The sequence below is a fragment of the Ornithodoros turicata genome, chromosome 5, assembly GCF_037126465.1.
Source record: "Ornithodoros turicata isolate Travis chromosome 5, ASM3712646v1, whole genome shotgun sequence".
NCBI lineage: Eukaryota > Metazoa > Arthropoda > Arachnida > Ixodida > Argasidae > Ornithodoros > Ornithodoros turicata.
Genome location: NC_088205.1, coordinates 63,293,768 through 63,313,039, shown reverse-complemented (window position 1 = coordinate 63,313,039; position 19,272 = coordinate 63,293,768). Strand labels below are relative to the sequence as shown.

The window sequence follows — 19,272 nt, the reverse complement described above, 5'->3', positions numbered from 1 at the left end:
GGCGTTGGTTCTTGAGATGCAACGTGAAAAGTTGCCTTTCACTATATAGTCATCCTACCGCATGAAATGCAAAACAAAAATATATACTAATATTTCTAACGCAGATTGTATTCTTACAATAGGAATGACTCTGGAGTTTGCGTGACCTTCCTCTTATTGTCCGAATGATCGGTGACGTCACAGCTCACGGGACGCACCTCCGCGGGGAACTCACTTGGCACGCGCTTTCTTTCGTTCTGGAGCGAGCCTCCGTTGTGTATATGTGGACGTGTCCGTTTGGGAAAGTCAGGATCAACTAAATCTGACAAGACCGAGAGGGAGAAAACTCGAAGGCAACGCAATGAGGCGTCGGAGGCTCAGGAATACGGGTATACTTCCCGAACGCATTCTGCATACAAGACCAACCAGCAGCACAAAACCAGCAATACAAGTTTTTTCCACAAATACTGGAACAAGTCAGGAGACGAGTTCAATTTCTCCTCGTTTCTTTTCCTTACAAACAAACAAAAAACTGGAAAAATAATAATGTACACTACACTACACACCCCACGTAAAAAGCACACAGTCTGTGTCGGCCCGTGGTCGACGTCGACGCGTACTATACGCGCGCCATGGCACAAGCCAGCCAGTTCTATCGGCAACGCCCTGGAGTGAACCGCTGGTTGAGAAACACCCCAGCACATCCGGCTCTCAGGCGCAGGGGTGCTGAAGTGGCGACCCGCGGGCCACATGCGGCAAACATGGGGTTGCCATGCGGCCCGCGTGGTCGCTCAGCAAAAAATAAATAGAAAATAATAATACAAAAATATTCGGTCCAAGCTTCATGAACGGTTGTGGCGTTGCAGTTTATCTTACGTTAATGACTGATAGAAAACTGTTGCCACTGACCTGTAACAGCCGATGACTCTCTAAGAGACAAGCGGGGCTGGTTGGCACATGACAACAGCGAAGACAACAAAAGTCACTCAAAGACAGTCAGTGAACGTCTTTCAACCTTTAATCATGATCACCCTTTCCGTGCCCTTTAGTACAACAACAACAACATAGATGAATGGAGGATGATGATGATGTGGGATGTTTCCCTGCATTGAGTGCAGGACCCTACCCCATTCCAAAAAGGTTCACATGAAAGGATGACGAGGGAATGAAATCCCTAGAGTTCGTGAAGGAGGCCGGTGGCCCTCAGAAAGGAAAGAAAAGCGCCAAGTGCACGGCACTGATGTCCAGGGTTACTCCATGGGCCGAGAACTTTGCAGATGTTGAATGGCGTCTGATCCAGCATTTCAGGTTGACATTTAAAGGCTCGTCGCTCGCGTAGTAATCATATGATAAAATGTTGAAAATTCGACGTTCCCCATTTGTCTCAGTGTCGCTTTCGTCGTCTTCGCTGATTCGTCTCTAAGTCCCTGCGTCTGATTTTTACTTGATTGAATTACATTTCTACCAAATTACTACTACTGCCACTAATAAATTCGTGACTTTACTTCGCGAGACAACTGTGCCAACAATGTGTCTGCGAGGAGGCCTTTTCTGTGATGAACCTCAATAAGTTAAAGTTACGCTCACAACTAACAAACGAACACCTCAACGTTGTTCTCTTAAGAATGCAGTTGCGCTATGGCGATGTTAAAAACAAGAGGTGCCAAGTTTCCTCATCACAAGCAAATAAAAAGGATTGCTAACGCTGTGATTGAGCAACGCTAAGTAATACGTTTTATGTCGTTTGAAGTACTGTTATCATCTGTAGCAGAAACAGGCTACCCTAAAGTCGTGGTATGCAGCCCGCGTAGTTCCCCCATGGCCCAGTACGGCCCATGGTTACGAATGAGTTCACGCACCCCTGGTCTATATCATCGCCGATCAGGACTCATGTAGGGGAACACCGTCTCCTATATATTTGGCGACCCGGACCATCACCGAGACTCCGCACGTTCTTCCATTGCGTTTTTCTTGACCCACAGGGACAATAACTGCGGGGACCCTACCGAAACAAAAGCTGTAACTTCGAAGGGCGCCCAGTGTCAACGATAAGTCAGATAAGCCATTATGTGCTTTTCTTTCGGGGCGCGGAGATCGAGATGATATTTTACGACAAAGCATTCCTATCCGTGTGTTGAGAAGGTGTCTAATGCTTACTCTGGCCCAATCTTCAACTTGGAAAGAACAAGCGCTGTTGTTTTTTAAGTTGATCCTCTCCAAACATCACTCGTTGGCACGTCAAAACCGTGTTGCTAGGGCGGGATTTCAGATAAGCGTTGTGATTGGCCTTCTCGCGGTAGCTCGTGGCTAATCACGGGGGAGTGATATATTTATCGAATGATAGTATAGTACACCTGTCAGACCTTTAGTGCACTTACGCCCTTTATGGCCTTAAGTGCACACGGTCATTAATTTCTTGCCAGACAGTCATGCAGTCATACGGCCTTTGCGACGCAACTGAGATGTGAGAGCAACAGAGTTCCCGCAAGACAGTTTACGGCGTTCCCTCGAAACTCCCCAAGCCTCGTTACCAAATGCCATGAACAGGATAGCTCACATCTGATAATATGCATGTTATTGGAAACAAAATGCTTTCTACGAGACGTAATGTTCTGTCAACTGTTTTCGCGTAAAACGCCTGATGTTTTCCTGCAGCATTTCTTTTTTTTTCTTTTTTTTTCACTTTGCTTCTCTATCTCGCATGTTGAACTCGTAGTGATACCTTCGAACCACTGCACTCCGCGTCGTCTGCTTCCAAAGCGCTTCAAAGCAAATCTTGTCTGTTGTTGTCTTTTTCAAATTGAATAAATACCAAGCAAAAGTTGTTTCCGAGTGCTCATAGGGAGAACAAATGTGATTTTACAAGCCTCATTCAACGTTCACAAATCTGTTTATCGCTGTAGACATCATCGGCAAAACGCGCTCACAGATACCGTCTGGCAGCTTCCCATGGTTTAAGACCGCATTTCACCTACGGCATTTTCGTAAGGCCATTAAAGTCTTAAAGCCGTTAGTGTGCCCGTCTGACTGGAGTCATCATAACTTTGTTTTAATGCGACTGTTGTCTGGGCTCTCGTTCAGTTCTCGTACCGCTCTCACTAGAATATGTACCAGCAACATTACTTATTCCTGTAGGCGTAAGGTGACGTAAGAGTGAACACCAGAATATTTAGTGCATAGAGCATCAACTTGAAGATCAGCAGAGTTAGATGTGGAAGGTACGCGAGAGTACGGCACGGAATCATTCGCGAAACAGCCGGAGACAGGGGAAAATAAAATTCGAAGTTTGTCATAAATATTAGATGAACCAATGTACCAATTCCTGAGACTCGGGGGACCCCCGAGGGCTCGACGGAAGGGAAGTGGTGGTGTATCCTGCCTTGGTTCTTTTTTCATTTTGACTGATTTATTTTCGCTACGTTAGGCAAGTTTTGGGTTTTAATACATTCTGTACTGGACAAAGAGTACTAACTGACAGAATACGATATTTCATTGAGTTTTAGACCGAGAATATGTGATGTGATAGAAGAAGGAAAAAATAAATAAATAAATGGGGAAACCGAGAACGTTGTTTCTCGAGATTACACACTGCATTGTGTATGAAGTGAGATCACTATGTGTCTCGATAGTTTTCTTAGTAGAAGCCATGCTCAGGTTTATAAAAGGAGGGAGGTTATTGAGGGGGTTCAGAAGGTTATTTTCTATATATTCTTTGCAATAGCCCAAAGCCCACATTCAGAGGACGGACAAGGTCTTGTAGATTCAATGTTATAGGCTTAGCAGCCTGGTCATTAGCATCGCCCGGTTGCTTTTGTGCTTCATCTCGTTAAGAATACTATTTGTCATATACTCCCTGCCTTACTAGTTATTCCTGAACACCATGTATAAGAATGACACGGCCGTTCTGGAATGCAATTGCGCACGGCGCTAGCGTAAACAGGAAATGAGCAGATTTTACATTGACATATTTTAATATCAAGATTTTACGTGAGGCCATGTCCGCGTTTGTCCACAGTGATTCACCATCAGTAGACTGCAAGACAGTAGATTCTAGAAGTTAACTACCATTATGCCACAAACGAACATTCTAATTGTGTGCACCACGTGTTCATCGTGTAAGCTAATCGTCCTTTGCTTTCAGGTGACGTCTGTCTCTGATCGGTCACCATCTCCCCCTATCCAGGTCGGAATTACAGTCGGTACCTTGAGGGTAAACCCAATGGCCACAATTAATCAAGATATGAAAGGTCCACTTGAAGACATCAAGAGACACCAGATTATATCAGACGAGAGTCCAGAGCCGTCACCCGATCTCAGCAGACGGCACAGTGAGAGAGAGCCACTGCTGGATAAGGAAGTTACCACAAAGAAGAATTGTAAGTATTGCTTGCTCCCAATCGCGCACATGATACAATAGATCATGAACAGACGCTTTGCATCTCGCCCCGTTACCTCTTCACCACAGCTTATACACGGTACGACCATCAGCACTCTGGTATCTTCACTTAGCTGCAGTGCTTCACCTGGCTAGAAATACCGAAGCATTCTCTATCGGATGGCATCCCCATCTGATTTTTATCATCTGCAGACTTGACTCGATTATTCCACCATACGCCAGGAACACATGGTTCGGCTTCGGTAACACGGCTATAGTAGGCAACATCTGCTGGGTGAACGTTGCATGGCTACCTCACTTAAGGTGCCCAACCTCACTGCTTTCGCAGCGAACCTCGGCTCGTGAATGCGGCGCAGGACGTTCTACTCCATGACGCAGTTGAGCATCATGTTACCAGACGGGTGCTCTCTATCCTCGAATTACAAGCTCCATGTTTGTCGTCGACGACTGGTCAACAATTACGCCGTCCTTCGTGTCAAGAGCATCTGAAAAATCACACACACGGTCACACAATCACAAGGCGTTGACAAGGTTGGAAGCGTGGAGAAAGCGGAGGAGCGCAGTGGTGACGGCCCACTGGGTCGGCTGAGGAACGGCACCCAGTAAGGTAGTCACTAGTGAGTTTTAGTGTACCGTACGCTATCGCCTTTGCGTACGTAAAGGATAGCGTTGGTGGTTCTGCGCACGCGTAAACCATAAAAAGAGCTTCGCGCAGTGCGCAGAACCACCACGCTATCCCAAAGGCTATAGCGTACGATGCACTAAAACTCCCTAATGTTATAGTGCTGTAGCCAAGTTGGGATACACGACGACAGGGGGCGTCACTGTGCAGAAGGTGTCGCCGGCAGTGTAGGATGCAGTGGGGAATATCAGCCACCACGCCAAAGCTTGTGCACAGGGGAGCGCTGGGTTGACCCATCTTGAACAGATGCAGCGGTGTGCTGGCGACGTTCAGACCGAGGCGGGCGGTGAAGGACCGATTCCTCGTGACGAGTGCAGCGACACGCAATAAAGAAGTTCACAGAGCGGTCGATCGATTGCAGGTGACTGTTGTATGAGGCAGCCTGTCATGTCTTTTCGGAAGCAGCACACCAGTAACAGACACAACATACTTTATTGGTCCGCGGCCGGCGGACCCCAACTGAACGTTACATGAGAAGCGGTTGCAACGAAGAATGTCTGTCTCTTAAGACAGAGCGTGACATGCGTTTAAATGGGAAAGGCGGTGGGCGTAGCCCGTTATCACACAAGTGCCGAGCGCGCATGTTATCACACTTGGTACTACATATCACTTCTCCACCCTTATACAGAAGACACTTCTACAATTCGTCACTTTTTTTTCTGTTTACGCTTTAAATGCTATACTGCGCACAAATATGAAATAGCCACAACCCAAGCAGTACAATGTACTGAAAGTCGAGTGCAATAGGGGTGGACGGTATGTGTCTTATCAACGTTCCTTAGTTTCAAGAGTCCTGTTCAAGGTCTTCCACTTACCCGTCCACCCCTATTGCACTCGACTTTCAGTACATTGTGCTGCTTGGGAAAGTTCAGAAACCATAAGCCATAAACGAAACTTTCTTCAAACACTGAATAAAGCATTCATTTGATGCCACAAGTTAGTCAGTCACTTAATGAGTGAATACTAAAAAATTTGCAGCAATTCATGTTGGACGATAGAAGTCGGGTGGACGTCTTTGACGCTGAGGATATCGTCGCGTTGCGACCGCAGCCAATCTTTCGATAGGCGCGTTGCATGTGCCAGGTTCGGAACTTCCAGTAGAGTCCCACCACAGGTCGTTTGCTGATGATCCTTGGTGCTGAACTTGATCAGGATACCCCGAGATCAGAAGCTGGTCCTGATGTCTTCTCCAGACATGAACTCCCGTCTGGGTTGATACCTTCACCTGAAAAGACACTGGACCCGACTGTCCAACAATCACACCTCTTAACCACTTAGGGTGGCCCCGGTAATTTCGCTCCAACGTAATCTCCAACGTTGAATGTTCTTGCGCGAGCACGTCTGTTGATGGCACCCTTGAACTGTAGATGTTGGACTTCGGAGTGCAGCGATGGCCTTACAAGATCCAATCTGGATCGTAGACGTCTACCCATCATGAATGTTGCCGGACATTCCCTTGTAGTGGCATGTGGCGTGTTGCGGTAAGTCATCAGGAAATTGTACAATCGCAGATGAAAAGGATGAACGTTGCTTTTCTTAAGCCCTTGCTTCAGGGACTGAACAAATCATTCTGCGATGCCATTTGTCGAAGGATGATACGGCGCGGTTAGCACGTGGCGAATTCCGTTAGCGCGCACAAAACCTCTGAATTCTTCTGAGGTAAATTGTGCACCATTATCTGATACGGTAGTCTCTAATGATGCCGTCTGCTCCTATGTGCGACAGAACGGCAACTACGCCGTACGGGGAGGCATCACATCCAAGCTGAATTGGCTTTGCTGGGTCGTAGTGTGTTAATACTGCAGTCGAAGCAAGCATGTCCTTCACCTCTTCGTACGCATTTTGGCATTTTGAGTTCCAAATCCACGGTTTGTCCTCACACAGAAGGTTGTTCAGCTGATGCAACACACGCGATAAGTTCGGAAGGAACTTTCCATAATAATTTATCATTCCTTTAGTTGTCGCTTATCTTTTGGGGTGAGCGCCCACAAGACAGCTTTGACTTGTTCTTGCGTTAGCCTTATGCTCTCAGAATCAATACAGTGTCCCAAATATTCCAGTCTTGGTTTAAAAAAGTCACATTTGTCGCGTTGTACTCAGACACCCTTTTCCAACAGAGTCATTAGAACTGCTTCTAAGTTGCGCAGGTGATCTTCGTCTGTCTTGCCAGTGACTAGAATATCGTCTAGGTAGCACGTAGCACCGGGTAACTTTGTCAGCATTGAGTCCATAACTTTCTGGAAAATCATGGGCGCTGGAGTTATCCCGAATGGTAGGCGGTCACGGCGTACAAGCCTAAGTGAGTGTTGACGGCCAAAATATTTCTTAGAGTCGTCATCCACTTCGAGTTGTTGATATGCGCGACTGAGATCGATGCGCGAAAAGTTTTTTCCACCACCCAGGTCGGCTAACAGGTCATCGATTCGTGGTAGTGGGTATTGAACACTGTCTAATACCCCAGTCAGACGGCATGCTCGAAGAACTTCGGGGAATTTTCATTTGCAAAAAATGACCTCTCAGAGCCGTGTCAGACGGCAACTCAAAGGACCTTTCTAAGAAATGACCATCAACGCGAAAGGAGGCCCCCAACGACATTTGAGGTGCAGAAAGGAGCAATCTCGAAAACAGTGTTATGCCATTGTACCCTCGCTACTTTCGCAGCTGAATATAGGAAGACCTATAAACTGCGGATAATGAAGTGAAACTGTGCGTATTTAGATCCTATTTAGAGAAGTGCATATGACTTCTGCATCTTGATTTGTGGCGCACAGACCAACTTCAAATTTCCACATCAGACAGGGAAAACGAAACCGAAAAAGGGAGCCGGTGAGGGCAGTCAGTTGAGGAGCACTCCTTTCCCGCCTGTCTGGCAGGCACCCCCGAACAAAGGTCATTTGAGAGGCCGAAGGCCATTTCTCGCAATTGACATTTGAAATGTTGTCTGACTAGGGTATAAGATTGGGTTAATCGTGACCTTGTAGTCACCACACAATCTTATCTGTCCATTTCTTTTAACGACAGGCACCACGGATGTCGCAAATTCCGACGTTTCAATAGGAGTAATAATTCCCATTGCTTCCATGTGTTTCAATTCCCGTTCTACCCTTGGCCTTAGCGCGAACGCTACAGGGCGCGCCTTCAAAAAACATGGCCAAGCATTTTCTTTCAAGTGCAGCTTTACAACGTCTCTCTTTATGTGGCCCAGGTCGCCTTTGAATAAGCTAGAGTACTTTGAACACAGTTCAGACATGGCTCTAGAACAATTATTGTTTTCCTGCGCTCTTGATGCGTCAAGTTTATGCACGCTAGTCCAGTCAAATTTGATATGCTGTAGCCCATCGCGCCCAATCAGTGATGGACCCTGGTCACGGATGACATGCAGAGGAAGACTGTAACGTTGACCTCTGTACTCCACTGTCACTTCCAGTACTCCCAACGGCTTCAACACTTCGCCCGTGTACGTGCACAGAACGACATTTGTACAATTTAGGCTGACATCAGAAAACATTCTCGGATAGTTTGCTTCCGAAATGACTGACACCGCAGCGCCGGTGTCGAGCTCAATGTTCACCTTTTGGCCTTCAATGTCAACTTCAAAACGTATGGGAGCCAATGCTGCCTTCCAAACTGTTCAGTTGAATCGGCGAACAGTCGCTACTCGTTATGCTCAGATTTTGGAAAAAATTCGCCGTGCCTCTTGCTTGCATTCCGTTCACAGTTCGTTTTTATAAGCACGCTCGTTGAATGTGACCTTTCTTCCCGCATCGAAAACATTTCGCACTGCTGAACGGACAGTCTTTGCTGATATGTGCGGTTGCTTTACAGCGGTAGCACGATGTGCGCTGTGGTTTTTGCTGGGGTGGTTCAGTCTTTCGGAGAGTTACTTGGAGTCTTTGTACTTCTGCTGTTAAGTTATGGTCTTCATGGCAGCTAGAAGCATTCCTACTTGCTTGCTCCAGTGAGAGCGCTTTTTCTACAGCTCTTTTAAATGTCAGAGTTTCGTCTTCAGCAAAAAGCCACTTTTGTATATCCATTCGCTGGGGTCCGGTTACGAACCGGTCTCTGATGGTTTCGTCTAAGTTTGTGACGAATTCGCAGGTTTGAGCCATCACAGTAAATCATTTTACACCTTTCTTTGCTCAAAAAAAGGTGTATTCTTGTAAAAACACCATTTTCTATTCCGCAAAGTGTGCAAGAAGAGCATTGCTAATAGTGTTATATGTAGGTACACCTCGTTTTATCCAATGTCGATCATGAATGGTGCAAAGTGGGGAATTGAAACAGGTGTTTGCCGTCTAATACACCTTTCTTACACTCCATTTGAATTGGGAATACGGTGTTAAAAATGGCGTTTTATTTCGTGAGAGAAAAATTATGCTGGTTTCACAGCTCCGCTCAGCAAGCAATCACATTATAAACGATAACCTGTGTTAGAAACACAGTATTTGACAGGGAATGATGTTAGGTATTTAGCTGATATATCTGACTTGTTGCAAGCGTGGGTGCTAATTGCAAAGACGCATTCCCGTCACCGTTACAAACGTTTCCCGCCCCACCACATGTAACGAACGTTCCCCAGCAAATTGTATTTCAGTATATGATCCATCCAACACGCCAATATAGGCTACTGCGGGTGCCCGAGGTCTTCAAGCCTCGGCACTCACCTTGGCCCCACAGTGTTACCAAGGTACCGAGGCGTGCCTGCGACGCACTGCGTTCCGGCCTAGGTTCCACGATGGAACCACGGCTGGAAGTCTGCCGTGTTCAGGGTGGTGCTTGCCATAGAAGCACGAACGTCGAACAGTATGTCTCCGCCACTGGTCTCGGCATGCTGCCACAGAAGCTTTCATTACACTAGCTATTTGCGAGGGAATATTTGCCAGCAAACAATTCCATAATAAAAGGTGTTTGCAATAGAAGACTCCCCTTTTAAGGGTCTTTTTGTTTTTAAACGCCCATTATAATAGTGTTTTATTAGGAATACACTTAAGTAAAGGATGTATTAGAAAACGCCCATCATTTGAGTGTAAAGGCAACACCAAAAATGTGTGCGCCATGGGACAAGCCATTTACACCAAAAAAGTGTAAAAAAGTTTACTGTGCAGATGCTTGAGAGCAGCAACGAAATCTGCAATAGTCTCGGAATCTTTTTGCTTTCTTACGTGGAATCTCGCTCTTTCCGCAATGACGGAGGGCTTTGGTGATACATGTGCTCTGAGCGCCTGCTTTAATTCGTCTATAGTCTTTGCTGTAGGCTCTGACGGTGCAACAAGGTCGGTTAAGAGACGATAAGTTTTTGGTCCTATGAGAGTGATGAAAGCATGGACCTCCAGTTCCTTAGGTATTGAATTTACTGCCAAATACGATGAAACTCGCTGCTCGTACGTCGTCCATTCTGATATAGACTCATCAAATGGCTCGATACTGCCAATTAGAGGCGTACCTGTGCTCATGGTGCGATGTGCTGTAGAGGGTTCGTCACCGGACGTCATGCTGTCGTTGTATAGTATCCCAAAAGGCACAATACCCAAAAGGCTGCTGAATACGAAGTTGAGCAAGGCAGGGTGTCCAACTCTCGTCGCCATTTATGTCATGTCTTTTCGGAAGCAGCACATCAGTAACAGACACAACACACTTTATTGGTCCGCGGCGGGTGGACCCCAACTGAACGTTACATGAGAAGCGGTTGCAATGAAGAAGAAGAGACAGAGCGTGACATGGCGCTTAAATGGGAAACGCGGTGGGAGTAGCCCGTTATCACACAAGTGCCGAGCGCGCATGTTATCACACTTGATACTACATATCACAGCCTCAGATCTGAACGCTTGGGCACGAGCAGCATACCGGCGGCGGTGGATACACAGACGGCAGGCAGTAACAGTAAGGGGCAGATGTACAGTGTAATGAATCACAACTCTGCAACACATCGTGCAGCCACATCTGCGCGTGAGTTACCGGATAGGCCCACATGACGGGGAATCCATTGCAAAGAAAGAACGTGACCATTGGCACAGAGCCGATTGTACGTGGGTGGTTCCATAAGTTTCCGGCCTGAGGTAAAAAATGCGCGCGACTTTGAAAATGCGATTAAGGACGCGTGGCGCCATCTGTTGGAGGGTCGGAGCACCACCCTCAACCCTCTCCATGCTTTTCTCGGTTGGAGAGCGGCATTTCAAACAGCCAGGGTGCACTCTTCAGTTAAAATGTAAAAAATCGAGTACCGCTCTGTGATAAAACTCTTGACAAAAGAGGGACTTTCGCCTAAAGAAATTAAAGCGCGACTGGACAATGTGTACAGGGAAGCCTCTCCGTCGTACACGACGGTAAAGGACTGGGCTAAGCAGTTTCGACTGGGGCGAGGGTCCATTGAAGATGATCCACGCGATGGTCGTCCAGTGGAAGTGGTGACACAAGAAAATTTGTCTCTTATCGAGGAGGAAGTGCTGAGCGACAGGCGTCTGAAGGTGAAGGAAATCTCAGAAAGGCTGGGGCTTTCCAAAACAACCGTTTTTTGGCATCATCGGCGAGGGCCTTCACATGAAAAAGGTCAGTGCGAGATGGGTGCCACGACTTCTCTCGTCAGTTGAAAAGCAACAGCGCGTCGTCTGTGCCAAAGGGTTTTCGGAGCTCTGTCAAGAGAACGAAGAAGAAATATTGAAGTCAATTGTCACAGGGGATGAGACTATGGTGCTTACTATGATCCCCTTTCGAAAAAGGAGTCGATGGAATGGTGCAAACCAGGAGAAGCAACCCCCAAGAAAAGCCAAGGTCACACAATCCACAAAGAAGGTCATGGCAACAATGCATAATGTAAAAACCCCGAGGCTAGGGAACACGAAGGGACAGACAGAACACGAAGTCACTTCGTGTTCCTTAGTCTCGGGGTTTTTTACATTATGCATCATCTTCACCAGCTCGCTTGCTTCCTAGCCATTTTTTCATGGCAACAATATTTTGGGATTGACACGGGATCCTCCTCATCGACTTCAAAGAGAGGAACACCACAGTGAATGCGACTTATTATGCATCACTCCTGCACCGACTGCGAGACGCCATCAAGGAAAAGAGGCGCGGCAGGTTGAGTCGAGGTGTCCGGTTGCTCCAGGACAATGCCCCTGTCCACACGGCTTCTGTTGCCAAGGCTGCACTGAAGGAGTGCGGCTTCGAAGAAATCCACCACCCACCCTACAGTCCAGACTTGGCACCGAGTGACTACTTCCTGTTCTCAAACTCGAAGAGGGACCTCAGAGGACGGAGATTTCAAAATGATAGTGAGGTGCAAGGGGCAGTTTTCCAGCATTTTGCGGACAAAACTTCGGACTATTTTTTCAAGGGTATAAGAATGCTGGTTGAAAGGTGTCAAAAGTGTATCAAAGTTAAGGGTGACTATGTCGAAAAGTAGATGGGTAGAAATCCAGCGAACCGGTAGAGATGTAGGAAGGGAGTTGCCTCAGGACAGAAGACCCACAATTCGCATGAACCTTTAAACACGTCACACCTAACCCTTTAAATACCATGCCAATGATGAGGACGGTGCCCAGAAGAAGAACAGTCTCTGTTCGGAATATCGGCGGCTTCTGTCCAGAGGCAACTCCCTTCCTATGTCGAAAAGTGATACATTTGTTTCGTCTCTATGAGTATTAAAAGTTGGTCGGGCCGGAAACTTATGGAACCATCCTCGTATGCCTGGATGATCATGCTGGGCAGGTCACGTATGATGGCGGGGCGGGAAGACGTTGGTTGGGTTATTAATGAACGCACTAGTCACACACAATACTTCACTGGCTTTGCACTGGGCTTTCAGAGGTGAGTCTCTCACCCTGACGGGAGGACATGACGTTACACGTGACCTTGCGACGCCACTCGCTCAAGCGTCGCCCACCTGCGCACTGCTGACGATGGGCCAATAAGGCCGAAACGGCTGTTCAGTGCTGGTGTGGCGACGTTTGGGACCTATAAATACATGTTCTACGTGCAGTCAAAGAGCTTCGGTTACTTTTCTTCCCTTACACACGTCAAAGTTCGCTGGAAAAGCAAGCGCAAGCTTGAGCGACACGCTCGAGGCCTCGAGGGCAATACAAGCCTCGTCGTCCCTTTCTTCCACACAATACCATGGTAAACAAGCCTGAGCATAGGCGCACCATATGTGCAGAAATGCTCACTTCTGTTTCCCGTATACGTCGATGACATCCTCGTTGGCAATGCCACCCAGGCAGAATCCCTCAGAAATCAGCTCCGCAATCGCTCGAGCGCCTTAGAACGCAGGAGTCTGTTGTCAGCACTTGTGTTCACATGCTCACACAGTTCGATCAACGTGTTAGTCATCACTCCTTCATCTGTTATCACATCACCTCATCTCATCCCGCCTACGGTCGTGACGCTGCCCACATAAGTGAGGCCAACAATGGCAAGCCGGTTTTCGTCACCACCACTACCACCAGACGACCTTATACATACAGGAGCCTGAGGCGACTGAAAGCACCGTACACTTCGGGCGACATACAATAAGCGGCTTATCCGGTAAAAGCTGACGTGCTTATCCGGTACGTGCTTAAGCCCGACTGGATACATTGAGGGTCGATTCACACGATGCAGCTTTTTGCTGCAACTCTGTTCCCGCTACGGTTGCGCGCAACCGAAGTTGCACGAAATAGATCCCTTTCATATACGGCGAGCAACTCGGAATGCCGTACTAGTCACCGAGCTCGCCAGAAAAAACGTCATTGTCATCATTTTCGTCCAATGGTACCACGACTTCCGTTCGTTACGACTTCAATCCATTGAGACTTTAATTTCCACTGGTCAGTGATAATTTCATCGTCTCGCGTACTGCCGCTGCAGTAACTGACCCATCGAAGTCTTCCTGATTGGTCGCGCTTGCAAGGAGGAGCCGTGTGATTGACAGGTTGCAGCAAGAGGTCCAGGAGGAATCGCTTGTGAAGCGATCGGCTCTGCAACTCCTGCAACTCGGGTTGCGCAACCAAAGCTTCGCTGTTCACACGGTGCAACTTGGTGGCGCAACCTGGTTGCGGGCAACTAAACCTGCATCGTGTGAATCGACCCTGACAAATAAATTTGACACCTGCACACGGTAAATTTGACATCCTCTGGGCACTGGTATGCGGGAGCAGCATGAAACACATTTGCATCAGCTCTCCCGACGAAACCCTACGAAAACAAGGCCTTTACCTACGCCGTCAAATGCGCAGTTGCTGGAAGCAGGCTGGAGTTCCTGGACCATTGATTGATGCGCACGGCATATTCCAAGCTTCCATCTAAACCGATAGCAATATACGGTTTGGACACGACGACCTTAAGGTAGTGTACCAAGCTGACATCACCTATATAACCAATATGGCTCAGGCGCCGCACACTTTCGTAAACTCAGAGGTGATATACAGCACATAGGTTGGCAGGTCCAGGCGATCGGCGATCACTCTGAGCTTGCTTGTCCCTACATGACTGTGTCCGAAGAGTACATAGCACAGGAATGGATGAAATTCAACAAATTGTCAAAATGTATAAAATGGTCAAATTATCCAACTTGCGACCACAGTATTAACTCAGTCATATTTACTGAGGACAAGCACATGGTATCGCTCTTGGAACCAAAGTAGGTGTCCATGCGAAGAAGAACCTGTCAGCGTGGACATCACTTCTTCAAAGGCTTCAAGGCGACTTTTATCGAGTGTTCGCAGTTATTGGAAACAGTCTGTGCCAGGAGCTGATGGCCGGTGCTGTAACTACCATACGACGGTGAGCAACATAATCAAACAAGGGTAATCTGTCTTCAGCACTGCCCTGCATCTGGTAAATTTGGCCCAGGACGAGCCAGATGGTTCCAAAGCCCTGGACACATTCCCTTCAAACCGTGTCTTACTGAAGCGTGCAGCGTCTCGCAGGTTCTTGAAATAAGTTCGCCGTACCAGTTACACATGCAAGAGTATGTAATACGATAGCCATGCAACCCTAATGTGTTTGCGGGCTCCCACCGTTACTCTCCCGGCTATGGCACCTGGCGCCCGTCCTACAGCACAGCGTGTAACGACGCCTTCACTGTATTATAGCCCGCGCAAGCAACACACTTCAGATCTGGTCGCGGGACGCTGCTGTTTGCTGCTTGGCACCTTAGCATCTCTACCACCAGCGGCCCTGCAGCCAAACAGACTTCATTATTCCGATCAGGATTTTATCTGGAGTCCCCCATCGGTCTTGTTCTTTCGCTTGCCGGTGGTAAGTTGGAACAAGCAAGTAGCCAGCTCGAAGGCAGTGCGATGCACCAGCAAGATTTTATGGTTGCGTTCCTCTGCTTCACGATTGTCCACGTGGCGGTACTGATCTTGCTGCCAGAACTGCACAACATCAACCTTTAGGTGCCCATTGCGATACTGTATCCACCTCTGCCCTGCTGCTTCTGCCCTACTCTGAAATCCGCCGGTGCACCTTGTATCTGCCCAGGTCACCCTGACACTGTTGCAGCCACAGCCGGTTGATCCCTTTACATGCTGTGCTCCCTGCCGCCCCCACAAGCATATCGCTCTCAGTCTCCTGTTCGACGCACCCACGTTAACTTCCGCACCGGTCCGCATCTGTGACTGGGAGTGGTGGAACGAATCATGGGACGCGGCGAGTATGAGCCACTGCCGCAATTCGCTATGCACGACCATCACTTCTGCTGACATCGCCCTCAACTGATGACACTTACTGAGATGCATCAAGGCATGGAGAAGTTCACAAGGACATAGTATCATCGCGGAGTATGAAGTTTCATGAAAAGAAAACCATCTTTTCTGGAACTTATACTTCATACTTCATGACTGCTGTCGCAATGGTATCACGTGGTACCATAGTTACCATCCTTCACGGCATTGTCTGTGCCCATTCTTTTGCAGTTTGTTGTTGCACATGGTATGAAACGATCTCGCAGTAGATCTCGCTATAAATGAGTCAACTTCTCGACATCAGTTTTCCTTTCCTTTCCACCACTACGAGAATTGCGGCACTTGTCTGCTACAGGTGGCAAACGCGCTAGCTATGTACACGCCATTCTAATGGCACTGAGTGGGAACTGTAACATACTCTTGTTGGATATGACATATATCCATAAATCGCTCTACCAACTTAAGCAATCTGTAGAAGGCACACGAACACTTTTGCCGCGTGTGCACTCTGGATTATTTCATGCAAAATTCTCTCGCATTCGTCCCATCTGTGGAAGGTCTAATCAAGGCCGCGGATAGCAGAATCAATGTGAGTACGATCCGAACACGTGAAGGAGGAAATCGAAGTAAACAATTCAGAATATTATTAAGAATGAGCATATTCATCCCACAGTGCGTAAGAGAACGTGACAGGCAGAGGCAAGGCGCATTTTTGAGACGTATACTTGGCTTCAACAGACTTCGCGCGAAGCTCTGCGCGAAGCTTATATCCATGACACTTTGCAACCGCAAGAGCGAGATCAGGGGTAACTTTTTGAGAGCAGTGTATAACCCATTACCGTACTTCAACTATTTAGTACGATTGCCCAGAAACGAGTGACATGCTGGAGCGGGGGAGACGCATATGTGGTCACGATAGGTGCGCGGCATGGACTAGGAAGAAAGCAAGCGGTACGCAAAGCCCTCAGGAGAGCATAGGCAATGGCGCATCGCAAACTCTGGGCAGGAAAACAGAAACCAGACTGCATAGAACGTCTGATACCACTTGTGCTAACAAAGCTGTGTGTCCATGGCAATGGCCGTGTAACGCGATGATGTATTATTATACCGTCGCTATGATTGGATTGGATTACAATATATCACACGGCCTCTTTGTTTAGCTTCGTAGTGTAGCATCGACGCGCGGAGGAAGACGAGATCGATAGGGGGCGAGCTTCCCCTCCCGCGACACTTCAAGCTCGAGTGCTGCGACGGCACCGCCTGGTCAGACAATAAACTGCTTCAGACAACAAAAGGCATCAATGTGGGGGTGTTGCCTCTCTTTCTCACACTAGTATTGTCACATGTACCCTAAGTTTTCTGCGTTTACTGCGCACTATTTTCTATTCGTACTCGCTATCTATGCCAGCGCTGCAACAGATTTCGCAACCGTGCTTGGTTCTTACCATGTTCCATATGTAATCGGTTTTCCTAAGATAATTTACCCAACATGATTTACTTTCAGATAAGGACAATATTCTGCGCAGCCATCTCAAGAGAGACATGTTCGCTTTCCAAAAGTCAAGCTCCCAGTCTTCAACGAGAAACGAAGACCAAAATGTGGATCCTAAATTAGAAGACGCATCAAGCCCAGTGACCAACCTGTGACCAACGCAGTTGTTCCCCCATTTAGTGGCGTGACCCTATTCAACCTTCTGTGATAATTTGTAGATATTACGCCTAGCGTTCTTCCAGAGCATCTGATCAGCTTAGATCAGCAGCGGTGCAACGTCATGTGATCTGCAGAGAGAACACGCCTCGTCCAGAATAAGTGTGACCAGTGGACAAAGGGCAAAAGTTGAAAGTTCAGAGTCGAGGATGGATATGAGCAGTAGAGTTACACTTAAGTATTGACTTTTAGGGACGTTCATCGTCAAGTTTTTCAGGACAGTGAGACGCATAACGACGAGAGTGCTTGAACTGACGAAAGCCTTTTCCCGAGCTGCACTGCACTAAAGTCGCTGCCGTGGCATGTCTCTCGTAGTTTGATTTCACCTTCCTTTTTATTATCGGTGCACAGTTCCCGTTAGTTCAGGAAAAGACATTGACGCTACAATGACAAACAACAAAGAAGATACCCTTGGCTGTGCTCACGGATACGCTGAGTTGTGCGTCTGCTATGCTACCACAAGAAAAGTCTGGAGAGTTCCTGTTCTTGGTGGACGCACGATATTTATGTGTGTCAAATGTAGTTCATGAATATGTAACGTAACTGATATCAGTACGCTTTGCAATGCACATCGGACGACAAACCTCAAGGTAGAAGAAACAAATATTATATCTACAAACAGAACATGACTAACGGTCACACTAAAGCACATCACATCTTCAGTTGCAGGTAACCTGAAGAGAATAAAGAAAAATTTAAGGTGAAGGTGATTCGTGACGGGTATGGTTGAGTATATGAGGCAGAGAAGTGAATAAAGAAGATTGTGCTCAAGACATGAACGGCAAAGTTCTAGAACAACAGTATTAAAAAGAAACAGTATTTTCATGTGAGAGTTGAAAAGTACAGGTTTCTAAATTCACTTTCATTTTGCTTACCAAGCATGTAAACTCTGAAATATAACATACACTGCATCCACATACGATTAAACACGCCGCACGAAAGTAAGTTCATCCCAGCAGCAGAACACAATCCACATAAAGGCTGACCTTTCCTTTCTTTTTTCTTAATAAACATATCCCCCCCCCCCACACACACACATAAAGGTACGCAGTGCGGGTGATACTGAAGTTTTTTGTTCTTTTGGAAAAATGGTCCCATTGTGCTATCTGATGACACCTGGAAATATGACTGTACAGTGTACACTGCCTTCTCGGCACTGCGTTCAAGCCACATTATATCATGCCACGCCTTCCATGTCCTTCAAGGCGGATAATATACGCTTGAAAAGTTGAAATCGTGTGTTGGGATTTCTAAAAATGACGCGTCGGCGCTTCGTCTGAGGAGGGAAATACATCCAAGTATCGGCATAGTTTCAAGCACTGATGGGGAGTACTTGAAGTACCAAGTACTCAAGTACGTTTCTCAAGTCTTGTATTTCCTTTAAGTAGATTTCAAATTGCTTTGCGCATAGTTTGAGTTTGAATATACATAAAAACTTTGCACATACTTGAAGTACTTTTTCTAGTGCTTTCCAAGCAAGTACTCAAGTAATTGGGGCCCCAGACAAAAATCATAAAGTAGCAAAAATTATTTTTGTGGTTTAGCAGAGCGTTTTTGGAGAAATTATGCCATTGTTGAGTGGCTTGAAGTGTCGACAAGGAACTAGTACTTTTATGTTTAGGAAGTCCCTCAGGACGAGAGCCGCTGCGACTGCCAAGAGCGACTGTTCCAGAAGAAAAGCCTCTGTTCTGCGGCTCTCGTCCTGAGGCACTTCCCTTAACATTTCCTCACCGGTTCACTGGGTTTTCTACCCTAGTACATTTATGTTATACCGTTAAAAGTTTGGAATGCAAAGACACGCATACATTATGATATGCGACCGGCAGCACGATGACTTGACCTTGTC

At 47.1% G+C, this 19,272-nt stretch overlaps 1 protein-coding gene across 1 annotated transcript in view; it reads left to right on the top strand.

Annotated features, from left to right (window-relative positions):
- Window positions 1-18,385, top strand: part of LOC135396131 (uncharacterized) — a 316,659-nt gene extending 298,274 nt beyond the window's left edge. The window contains exons 8-9 of the mRNA XM_064627167.1: window positions 4,121-4,355; window positions 17,223-18,385. Coding sequence (XP_064483237.1) covers window positions 4,121-4,355; window positions 17,223-17,365 — 378 coding nt within the window. The 3' untranslated portion in view covers window positions 17,366-18,385. The remainder of the gene's footprint in view (window positions 1-4,120; window positions 4,356-17,222) is intronic.
- Window positions 18,386-19,272: the final 887 nt, after the last annotated feature.